The sequence below is a fragment of the Halyomorpha halys genome, unplaced genomic scaffold (assembly GCF_000696795.3).
Source record: "Halyomorpha halys isolate HHAL.00 unplaced genomic scaffold, Hhal_1.1 Scaffold1155.1, whole genome shotgun sequence".
Classification (NCBI taxonomy): Eukaryota; Metazoa; Arthropoda; class Insecta; order Hemiptera; family Pentatomidae; genus Halyomorpha; species Halyomorpha halys.
Genome location: NW_027105200.1, coordinates 118451 through 131797, shown reverse-complemented (window position 1 = coordinate 131797; position 13347 = coordinate 118451). Strand labels below are relative to the sequence as shown.

General features: G+C 31.5%; 1 protein-coding gene across 2 annotated transcripts in view; it reads right to left on the bottom strand.

Moving 5' to 3' along the window:
- LOC106688558 (GTPase-activating Rap/Ran-GAP domain-like protein 3) overlaps positions 1–13347 on the bottom strand; it is a gene marked incomplete at its 5' end in the record, with an annotated part of 122599 nt that overhangs the window by 28610 nt on the left and 80642 nt on the right. For both annotated transcript variants that reach the window (XM_067049322.1, XM_014433067.3), the window contains 1 exon segment: positions 7904–8006. In XM_067049322.1, the coding sequence (XP_066905423.1) occupies positions 7904–8006 (103 nt within the window).

The window sequence follows — 13347 nt, the reverse complement described above, 5'->3', positions numbered from 1 at the left end:
AAACGAAAAACGACAGGACTTTTTGAATGCCCTGGTATTTTTGCATTATACCATAATTTTAGATGGTAAAGTTTAAAATAATAGCTACAAGCTACGTTTATTAAATATAAATAGAAGAGAACTATGTTTTTCGGAAATTTTAGTGAGGAATACAAGACATACATGAATTAGAATAAATGTGTGATTTTAATGAAAAAATTTAGAAATGAATCTTTGGTTAAACAAATAAGTATGAGTTTTGAATTTTTTTTGTTATTATTTGCTTAAATTTATATTTTTCCAGTAAATCATTATAGTTCTATTTTTTGTTGGTCAGAGGTGGCAGAATGTAATATTTATACATAAAGCCAGCTAGAAAAAAAAAATCTGAAACTATCATAACTTTGAATAAACACCTCCGATCTTATGTTCAGTTTATTAGGAGTAAAATTAAAATTAAAAATATTTTAATTGGAATGCCATGATAACATAGGAAGAAAAATAAAGAAATAAAACTTTTAATAAAATACTTGATTTTTAGTTATTTTTAATATATATTATCACACTTATGATAAATATGTTTTAAAATTGAACTATAACAAAATATTACGTTTTTAAAAATTAAATTACAAATCGTTTATTGAAAAATAAGCGAGTTTTATTAAAAATGTAATAATCAGAAAATTTGTATTGAAGAGCACTTAGTGATCACATTGAGTGCGTTTATTATTCCTCTTAACTCTGTAAATGCCAAGTGTTAAAAACATTTGTTTTTTGTATTACTAATACTCATTGGGTAGTAAACAGAAGAGGAATATATTTGTAAAGAAGTTAAATGAGTAGCTAATTTCATAGAATTCATTCGGGTAACTTGGCTATCTCTGTGTCGATTAGAAAACGAGTTCTCCATTCAGGCTTCTAAGTCATGAAACGACAAAAACTGGTGGACAAAATTATTATATTCAGAATTAAAAAGAAACAATATATATTTTTTCGTTTTTATGTACTATTCATGGGAAATAAATGAATGTAACGTATATGAAGGCTTGGCCTAGCTATGCCCCCATTTTTAATCAACATTGAGATAATAACGGATTCTTATCCTTCAAAACAACTCTATTAGGCTCAAATAAGAGAACTTTGGAATTGCATCTAGCTTTATTCCATGAATAATCAAGAGAAAAACTAAGGGTATTTGAAATAATCATTATATCTGTCGGCTCTTTCTATGTTTTCTAAATTAGTTGGGGATCCATAGCAGGACTTGGGATTATCTCTGCAATATATTTTAATGGTTAGAAGATAGTTTACTGTGGATAATGTATATGAGGAGAAGATGGATAAGGCCAGTAATAACACAAATAAGAAAAACTTATTTACTAGTGCCACCGTTTTGGTAAGAATTTTACAGGACTTTATCAGGGAAAAGAACAAAAACTAGGTAACAACCACAATGATTACATAGAGGTACAGAAAAACAAGGAACATAAGAAGATAATAGATGATATAAGTACATAAGAAGTATTGAAGAAAATGCGTAGTGTAAAATTATAAGAATATTGAAACTGTATATAATAATAAAAATATATTATTATTAAAGTGAAGGACGGAAGAAGAAAATAATATAAATATGAAAATCAACTCAATAAATATATGAACAAAATTAGAAGATATTTAAAATTGAAGTAATATAAATAAAAACGTATCAATTATATATGTAAGTAAAATAAAAAAATAATGAAATTCTAGTAGAAACGTTGGAACTAATTAATAGGTTTTTATTTATTTCTTCTGTTCACTGAACGACCACAATCATCTTCTCCACACATAGAAAATAAATTAGCTTTTTTGGTTTACGGCTTACTGTTTATAGTTTATTAATATGCTAGTACTCGATGGACCCAAAATTAAATAATGTTTAATTTCTTATGCCATAACTGTTTCACTAAGATGCACTATTTAGAATTATTTTTTTTAAATTTATTTAAAGGCTGGTTCTGGTGGCCGAAATTCTGCGAGGTTTGTAGAGCCAACCAACAAAAATAAAGGTCAATGTTATCCATTTATTAAGAATGTTATTTTATTTATTTATTTAATGTTATTTACAACTGAACAAAATAATAAATACAATTTGTAAATTGGATAAATGTTTGAAACACTTGATAATATTGGGAAGGAACCACCCATTGGTGGTACTTCAAGCATTAATTTAAATTAGAAGGTCCCGTGACCATCTTTTTTTCAGACGCCTCGGAGAATTATTGGGGATTGTTAAGGATGAGACATTAAGAACTAATGGGTAAGAATGAGGATTGAATGAGGGAGGAATTTGATGGTTTGGTAGAGCCCCAGAGCTCAATTCCATATGTCCAAATTGGTCTGATTATCATAGAGTATAATAATTTTTTCTCATGAATGGGAAGTTTAAAGTGTTTGTCAAGTTTAGGTGTTGTAGCAATCGAAATCTACGAGCAGTTTCTTGTCGTTTCAGTCTTGTATGTGGATTCCAAGTAAGTCTCTTGTCAAGATGGAGTCCTAAGTATCGAATCTGTTCAACAAGCGTTAGTGGAGTATTTAAAAAGGATATTGTAGAACATAAGGGTTTACGACGGAGAGTAAAGGTGATCTGGTGGGATTTGTCAGGGTTTATTTTGATTTTCCAGTTTTGACACCACTCGTCAATGGATGTTATTTGTGTCTGTAGTTATTGTGATGCATTAGTAGGGTCGTTGTTTACAGACAGTATACATGTGTCATCAGCGTATGTCGTTAGGACTGTGTTAGGGTGGTTTGGGATGTCAGCTGTATAAACCGTATAAAGAATGGGACCTAAGATACTACCTTGAGGAACACCGGCGGACTGAGAAAAGAGAGATGAGTAGACTAGGTTATGATTTACTTTAAAGGTTCTATCAGAGAGGTAGGAGCATATTAAAAAGAAATATGTAGGGGAAGGAATTGGCGAAATTTATTGAGTAGACCTAGATGCCAGACTTGATCAAAAGCTTATTTAGAAATTATATGCATAAAACAAAAACAAAAAACAAAGAGACCTAATTCTAGAGTTTGGTTTATTAAAATAATTACCTAATATTTATTAAATTAATTACCTAATGAAATGTGTTGCTCTGTTAAGTGTGATAGGAACTAATATTTTTAATTATTTGCATATGTATGTTCTAAGATGGATTACATCCATCTGGTATCTGGACAGTAGTGTAAATAAAGATAACATTAATAAAGAGAACCCAATTCTTATGTAACATTTATGGCTTTGTTGAATCTGTCGTGACGGTAAACAAGGAGTAAAGTGTACAACAAATATGATTCAGTTTGTTTATCGATTGTTTACACCGCTCCTGGGCTCTGTGTAAATTCAGCCACAGCTGTCGTGGATTCTGTCATTCTCACAGATTACTGTTTCGCACAATTATCTTTGCTCCTCTCATCTCTAAAGATATATATTAAAAATCTGGTGCAGTGCGCGCATGACACAACTTTCAATTACCGCCCTGAAAGGCAAAATTCCAGAAATTAAATTTTAATTCTTCCCTTGTAATTTATATTTTAGGGATTCTAGATGTGCGAATAAAAAATCAACTTATAGTAAAAGAGCCCAAAAGGAGAAAAAAGGCAGTTATTTTACCCCAATTGTCAATTACTTGAATGAAAACTATGTATAATTACTTGTCGAAAGTATAGTTAGGGAGAGTAAAAAATGTCCGTTATTTCAAACCGTCAAAAAAATTAATGTTTCATTCGCAGCTTTATATCTTTAAAACTACCAAAAACTCTAGAAAACCTAAGAACATTTCGTTGACAGTGCAGTAAATCTGCTAAAATATGGGTCCTAATAGTGGTATTTACCTTCAATATTTCTAGAAGCTTAGAGATATAGCTTTCTAATAAGCAACATTTTATAAAATATTCACTGTAAAATCAGTAGTTCGTAAATTTATTTTGATAAATTTATATCTGAAAAACCATTAGACATACAAATATCTATAACCACTCAAAGTAAAGCTAGTTGAATGTACTATAAAATAGTGTATGCCATTTATCTTCGTAGGGGTAATAGTTTTCATGATATTGGCTAAAATAAATTGATTTACAGTTGTTTGGACCAAATTATATGTGCAATATTCATGTCCATATGTGATTATCATAAAAACAACTACCCCTACAAAGATATGTGTAACTACTTTATAGTTAGTTAAATTACCTTTAATTCCCCACCTGACAGACATCTGTACGTCGTATGATTTCTGAGATATTTATTTTCATAGGTCAATGTTTTTGTCCCAACAACTATAAAACCAGAGTTTGTGAATACATTTTGTCCAATATGATGAAAACTACTTCTCCTACGTAGATAATTATACACTAATTTATAGTAAATTAAACTAGCTTTAATTTGATCGATAATAGACATTTGTACATAGAATGGTTTTGAAGATATAAATTGCTCAAAATAAATTCATTAATTACTGATTTTTCAGTGGATTTTTTATGAATGTTCGAATTTAAAATGCTATATCTCGGGAACTATTGAACGTAAATAGCTCTATTATGGCTCAAAGTTTAGCATATTTACTCTTATTTAAATGATGTTTTCTTAGGTTTTTGTAGTGTTGTTAGTAGTTTTAATGATATAGAGTTCTGATTAAAAAATATTTTTTCAAACGTTTTGAAACAGCCGCCATTTTTTATCCCTTTTACTTATACACGGCAACTACATTCAAACTTTCTTCATATTAAATTGCACATACTTATATATTACGGTACAATAGATGGAATGCCTCCGGTTCTCAAGTGAATATTGACAAATGAAGTATCAAAATAAAAATATTCAAATTTAACCGAGAATTGACGAATCTAATTTTTGATTCTTGAATTCTTACTGGGACTTTAATAAATGTCATTAAAAAATCTTTAAGTTTTCAGGACGCTGGTAAATGTATGTCAGCGGATGGAGACGGTTCAAATTGGGTTTTATAGATTTCGACACAATCTCAAGCAACGTAGGTTTTTAAAGCCCAAAAATGAATCTCTTTTTGAGATAGCACACCAATTAGGTTAGGTTCAAAGGCAACAGCGTGATGGTTACGATGGGATACTGGTATTTGGTGGGGGGGGGGGACAAGTCCGGCAAGTGGGCCTAGTAGTCCTTTTTGCAACCTACGTAGCCGCCGCCTACTAACCAAGGTGGGAGTGTCAAGATTCATCCTTCGGGACCGCCTAAAAATGAATGTTTAACTGCCCCAGGTGGGAATCGAACCCACAACCTGCACCCCAACCCGCACGGCCGTCACGTCCCCCGCACCGATTTAGCGAACGGCTCAGCTGATTTTTATTGTTGATGGCTCAAATTATTTAAGTAGATAGCGTTTGTGAAACGAGTCGAGCACAAGATTCTTAAAATGATTGCATCAAATTTGTTTAGTCTGTTCATCGATGTTATATAAAAATATTTTGAGCTAAATACTAAACAAATTCGTAGGTTTGATTGCTTATATTTCACAGGGATATTTCAAGAATGTTTACAACAATTTGAGCTCAAAATATTGAAAAAATATGCCATCTGTTTCTGAATATGTGACGTTTTACTAAAGCAAACGGTTCCACTGATTTCCAATTTTATAACCCTATGGGTTCCCACCGAATATTTCTAGCCCGTTTGAAAGATATGTTGTTGTGCGGCCTAGCTATGAGGTCTCAGCAAGTACAATTCAGGGTTAATATAAGTTTACGGATAGCTGAATTCTAACTGTAAGCTGAAGTGACACTGTCCATGAGGGTAACGAATTTGATTATTACGGAAGCTGTTACTTAGTGATAGTCTCAATAAAGTATGCAACTTTAACAATTGTGTGTTGAATAGAATTTCTCAATTATATTATACTTTTTATACCAATGAGCATGCTATCGCTTATCTCTCTAATGATTTAAAGGGGGAAGGAACATATCTGATGCGAGAATTCTCGCCGGAAAAAACTACTATAATAATATCACACTTCAATTCTGAGCTTAAGTCAGATTTGATATTTTTTTACTGTCAGTTTATTTAAGGGTGTTAATCGAATCTACGTTGTGATTTTTAAATATAATAATGCTTTCCATTAACAATAAGTGAGGCGTATCTTACGTGTCTGCGAGGTTCAAGAGATTAGAAGTGGATTATTCACGACATGGACGACTTCGGTGGCTGACGTTTATCAGAAGTAGAAGGTGATGGAAGGAGACGCCTCCAACTTCCCAATCCAAGTCTTAATTGCATTCTCCAACACCTAACTTTCTTAGAGCTCTTCTAGTCAAATCTATCTCACTTTGATGAGATTGAGATAAATAATAAACGTAAATATAAATGTTTCTCCTGCAGGCTTATCATCATTCAACCCGATTTTGAATTGATGTATCCAATTTATAATTTCCGAATGATTGACATTTCAGAACTGGTCTTGATAATCATTTCGTCCTTAGCCAACGATATTCTGTCCTGTGGGCATTTCTAAACAAAAGATTCACTAACTAGTAATTCGTTTTAACAAGTCAATGGCACTAAATCAACTAACACTAAAACAATTAATAACCACTCATTGATCACTTTATTAAAAACACATTAACATAGCTATAGTCGCGCCCCCTCCAGTGCGTTGGCAGAAACCAACAGGGAATAAAAATTCAGAAACGACGTGGCAGGACCGTTAGTCCAATTTTTTTAAATCATTAGTTATTCCGAAAGTGGTAATTTTCATCGTTTATTTTAAAAATTAAATTTAGGATCAGTGAAACATGAAGCACTGCTTATTTTTTTTAATTTTCACTAATGTAGAACTATTATTTGCTATTTTTTTCTTACTCCAAGGAATGAAAGAAGATTCATTACGTTTCTGCGTACATTGTCCTACAGCTGAATTTATTTTTAGTAAATGATGTAGTGAGGTGATCCTCAGTCCCTAACATCTGGTGCTTCGATAGTCCTAAAGAAGGGAGGTGAGGACAAGAGAAATCGACCAGGCACTTCCTCAGCCGCTTTGACACGAATCGATGATGACTACTAATCGTTAGTTCCCTTTTCCTCTCTTCGGTCACCGCCTTTCACCTTCGTTCTACTCCTAGATCATGAAGAAACCAGGGTTGGAAGTGTAAAAGCACAAATTTATATCCATCTTCCGGGTAATATTAATATAATCAGGATTTGATAATTGAAAGTTACTCAGTTCTAGTCACTTTGTCAAGTTTGGAGAAAAATTGAAACAGTAATTGGTGGATAGAAAAAACCAGTATTTTCATGATAAGCTATCAGCCAGAAGTATCAATTTTTTACTTTATTACTGATGTTAATTAGAAGAAAGAAGACTAAACTATGATAAACCTAAAGCATTAGTGACATTTTGTATAGATTTGTCACGCGGCTGAGATATAAACGCTAGGTTCTCTTGGAGCCTAGCGTTGCCTTCCACAGGAGGGTAGGAAGACTTGATTCAGGGGTTAGGATAAATGTAAATATTTTATATATTTGCGAATGTGAATTTATTTTATTTTTATTTAAATTTAATTTTATTCATCATCTACATAAATTATTTCGTTATTATCTAATTAGTTTTTGTATATTTTTATATTGATTTACATTTTGTAAATATGTATCATTACATTAATTAATCTTAATTTCATTGTTTTTTTTATATTATTTGATTCTTAATTTTATGCTATATATTGTTATTATCATTTTAATATTGCGGATACTATAACTTACATTTTTTTCATCATTTCCTTTTTTCAAAAGGAGTTAATAAAGAAGTTATAGTATTTAAGGAATTAACAATAATTTTTTTTAATGATAATAGAATCATCTTTTATTTATTTATTTTTTAAAAAAATATTTTGTAATAAAACTATAAATAGAAATAGATACAATAATTACCATTGCTGAACATTTCATCATCGGTGATCTGGCCAGGCCTAGTGTAGAGAACGCCAAACTTAAAGTTGACAGAACCTTCTTGCTCTTCCAGCAGTAACAGATCCTGAAAATAATAAATATAATTAATTAATTAATTTTCTATCAAACTATACACATCTTTTAAAGCATAAATGGAATAAGATATATATATATATATATTTATATTTTGTGCGTTCCAAAGAATATATTTGTTGCATAAAACTTGCTAAATATCTTAAAAATAACAAGGGTCGAATGTGAATTAATGTAAATGATCCTGTAGCTGGAAAATGGAAAGAAAGGAGGAAAAACTAAATGTATAAGCCTATCTTTAACAAAGACATATCTGAAAGTCCTGGTGCTGTCTTGCGATCCGGCCTAAAGCCGATCTTATCGACAAGTCTTGCATTTAAATAACTTTTTACACTGGATTTTATAAGTTATGTAAGTGTAATCCACGAGCATCAGAAGGCAATGAACTTCGTAATTTTTTTTTAAAATATAAAAAACTTAGATTTGGAACGGAAAAAATATATAATAAATTGCTGACTAACTGTGCATAGAGTAGAACTATTTAGGCTACATTCAAAATTGAATTTTTTAAAAAAACAAAATTTCTTATCCAATATTATTATATGTAATATTTTTAAATTTATAGTTGCAATTTTTTCTTTATTATTAGCTTTTCATTTAATTTTGGAGTTCTATTGCTATCATTTATATATGTTTTCATTCTTCAATTTTTTATTTCTATTTCATATAAATGTGTATGGTATATGGTATGAATAAATACTAAGAACACTAAAACTGTGGTAGATTGTATTATCACTCCTTCAATTAAAACATAATAATTTTGTTATCTAATAACCGTTCTAGGAGATTCAAATTGGCATGAAATGAATTTTGCAAAATATATTAATAACATGGTATATTCTATTCTTAATAGAAAATCCAAATTAAAACCAGAATCTACTGTTCTTATTTTTAAATAATTCTCAGGCCACTGCTGATATATGCCTGTGAAGTCCTTTACGAAAAGGAAAAATTACAATCTTTTCAAAAAAAGTACTAATAATCGCAGCACTTTGCATTGTGAATTGCAATTGGAGTCAATGGAGGATTACCACGGTAAACCGTCAGTTAAAGGAGCAGTGATTTACAATTTGGGAAACCCAACCTCAAACCGAAGATTGAAGCCCAGGCTACAGTAGGACATCCAGATATAAATTCTCTACGTATCAATTCTATTACTGATATAACTTATATTTAATTAATTTCTTTTTTCTTCTCGTCCTTTTTTCAGTAACTTATTATTTATTTTTATTTTCCCATTAGATAGAAATTGTTTGCTTCGTTAGGTCTACGAATTTAGTTATTTTTGTTACTAACTTTACTTTTCTCTCTTATGAAGAATTATATATCTTTTTTTAATATTTATAATCTTGTGCATAGTTAGGGCTGTGTTTTGTATGAAACTATACCTCCTCCCCTTATAAGCAAATTGTTAAAAAAATATATAAATGATATATGAAACATGCAAGGCCGAGTGGCAGCCAACATCCCCAGTAGGACAAAAATAAGATATAAGATAATAAGATCCGTAAGATCGTCCGGAGAATCACGCTCCAGAGGGCCAAAAACAGAGTTATACGTGAAGAGCTCCTACTCCCCACTGTGCCGGAGTATATAGGCCGACGGCACATCAAATTCTTTGATGGGTTGAAGGCCTGCTGCAACCCACTTTTAGAGAGATCGCCCCTCCACCAAGACCTGGGAGGTGGCAGAGCACGGTTCCCTTAGTCGACGTTCTCGACGAGGGAAGATCTTAGAAATTCAAGTCTGAGGTCTAAATTTACACTATTCGACCAGCGGAACGGGTCCTACCCCTTCCAATAATCCACTAGCGTAAGCCAACCAAGTTTACAACCTTCATTGGACCCCTCACCTAACCTTATAATCCCAAAAGGCAATCCAAGGTATCCTTAACACCCAGCTATACATATAGCATACCTCCTATATGTGCGTACCAAATACACGCTAAAATCTTTACAGGAGGGTATGAAAAAAAAAAAAAAAAGCAAGGCCGATATGGTATTAAATAAATAAAATAAGAAAATATATTAACAACGTGATTATTGGATATAAATTTTGGTATCACTTATTACAGTAATCAAAGTCAACTTATCATGCCTAATCATAACGCTTAAACTTTTAAAGTTTGCTAAAAGCTTATATTTAGTAAAAATTTTAGGCACTAGTGTTGTATAAGAACACCTGCCAATATCTTTAGAAGGACCACAAAACTAATCTTGTTGATTTATCTGTTTTAGAAATGAATTGTGAAAATAACCATTTTGCTATATCATACATTATAATGGAATATGAAAGAGACATTCTATGTCAAATCACTAGATACAAAATCAATTTTATATCCCCTTAGATAAAGATGAAACTTAGTAAAATCGGTTCAGTTACCGCCCTACGACACTGCGAAGAATGGATATTTTATCATTTATAGTTTTTATTAACTTAATTTTTTAGGTTTCATGATGTGATGGTGTTTATAAATTTTGTGTGCAATTGAATCTGTAACCATGCTGAGGTTGCATGTTCGGGGTACGTGATATTTGCGAGGAGTCTCAAATCATGATATTTATGTTCAAAATATTTATTTTTTAATGTAATTAAAATATACTTTTTTAGTAAAAAAAAAAAAATAAAAATATCAAGTTGCAGAGAAACTCAACACGTTATTTTCTCACCGAATAAGGTATTTTTAATACAATATACCACATTCAAAAAATAAAACCCTATAAAAATATCATACACATGAATGAAAGTTCTAAAAACGTATATTATGGAGCAAATAAGACTTAACTCTTATTATTTATTTTAAAATCTAATTGAAAATAAAATAAATTGTAAACAAAGCATAAAAAATATGTTATTATGATTTTAATTTTTAAATTATATAAAATTTATTTTATAAGGGAAGTGACCGAACATAACACACAGTCATTCACTCATCTCTAAAATTCTTCTAAAAGAGTGAAAAATCTTCCGAATTTCTTCTTAATTAAAGTTAGCATAAAATTACTTCTATTATTCGTGCCATATAAGTCGATGTCGAAGAGAGGATTAAGCGAGGCTGGGGTGTATCTACTTTTTTATGATAGCTAGCGACCCAAGCGTAATCCCAAATCGGCTTAGGGGAAGGAAGAGCCCTAATACCCGCCCTACAGTAAGCTAATACGATATTCACATAATACTTATAGTGAATATTTGATCAAAATGTTAAAATAAACCGTTGTAGAGTGATGTACTAAACTTTCACCAACGCGGAAGAATTTTCGGAACTAACGGACCTTTTCTCTTTTCCGACTAGAAGGGTAAATGGCGAGGAAATTGTTCCAAGATATTTCCTAAACTGCTTGAAGGATGATGCAAGTTAAGACGAACAAATGCCCGAGCAAGACTAGGTCAGGCTCATGCTGAGGAGAGATAGAATGCCTCAGATCAAGGCATAAAGTAGAGCCACATTTCTTCTCTATTATACTCAAAGCATTACGTAAAACTCTTTTCTTAAACTTTCTCCTTCATATATGCACAATATTTTTATAAACGTAGAACGAAAAAAACATAATACTTGACCATTAACTCGAACATTCAATAATATTTGTCAATAACATGAATTATCGTTTAAAAATTACATCCTTAGTCACAATTAAAAATTAAAATGTCGGATAGACCATACATTGATAATGAAGGGGCATGAAGGGTCATGGGTTCATGTTACTTTGTAATGGTACTTTCCAAGCAAGCACTGTTTATAGAACAACGGTTGTATCAGGAGATGATTTTTTCAAGATCACGCTCAATCACCGAGTTTTTCCCAATGAAGGGTACCCACTATAGGCTGAACGGACTCCAGAGGGCTCTCGAACCCACAGAACTGACTCACGACTAGAGTGAAACAGAAAATAATTATTTACCACAGCTGGATTCGAACCAGGTTCTTCCAATTAGAAGCATTAGTGACCAACCACTGTGCTACCACGCTCCCTCTGTATAGGTACAGTTGAAGATCTATCTTGCCCCAAAATGTTTGCCTCAAGGCAAGGAAGATCATGAAGCGGCTCCGGTAGTCGACTAATGGGATCTTTATTAATAGGAATTTCAAAAGTGATCTTCTATGGCCTTTATTCCAACCCGTAGTCGCTCGACTCCAAAGATCTGGCTACTCAATCATAATACCACATATGACTGGAAGTTGAGAAAAAAATTTGATTTTTGACCAGCTTTTAATATGCAATACTCCTCCCTCTCCCCCCCCCCAATCCACTATGCGACGTATTGTATACTACGCGAATATATATGTTGAAACAAATCTCGCGCTCACTCCAGCATTAAGGAGAGAGATTGAAGAAAATACAAATATAAAAATCTTCAAGGATGACGAGAAATTGATTTTCCGACAGACCTTTTAGTGGTTTAAAGGGATCCGGGAAGTTTGGATAAGTGGGTTCCCGTGTTCTGACATGGAATGCACTCGCGGATCAGTAAGCTTGTCGGACCTTTTTTCGTTGCGGTGTAAAATTATATAATACCATAACGTCATCCTCTAATATAATATAGGCCTTGGCCTAATACCTGATTGCAATAGTAAAACGTTTAGTGATATCAATTTTACTATTTTAACGTTAATGATATATGAAATGATACCACATAACTTTCAGATATTCTTCACTAGTGCTCTAATCTCAGGGAGAAGTTTACAGTTTATAAGTTACTGTGTTTATAATAAGTTATAAATTTTCTAAAAGCATTAGTACGGTAGAATTTACCATTTTACTACACATTTTAATTAAATATTCAGTTTTTCTATCATATTGTTCAATAATTAAAAATGACTACGCGTTATTGAAATTTAAAGCAATATTGCAATTGGACTTTAGTGTAGAAAAATTATGCAGCTAAAAGTGTTTAATCGTACAAAGAGAAGAAGAGGTAAACTTATGAAATTTATGACAATAATAATAATGAATAAATAAAAATGGGAATAATTCTATGGTTTCAATTTACTTATGCATTCCTTAATATATTTTGTTAATATATACATACTTTATAGAATGAGATATAAATACTTTCTGTTTTTTTTTTTTAAATGACTAAGTATTTTTTCATCACGAATATTGAAAAAAAAATTGTCAAGGAATATAATATATTGTTTATTCAATATCATATCGGCCTGGTGGGCTTTATAAGGTTGATATAACAGATCTATTTTTGTTTAACAATTGATTATGGAGAAATAGACACCGTCTTGTGAAATAGACACCCATAACTATTTAAAACACTATAAATATTGAAGGCTTGTGAAAAATAACGGTGAATTAGAAACAAAATATATATAAATAAAAATAAAA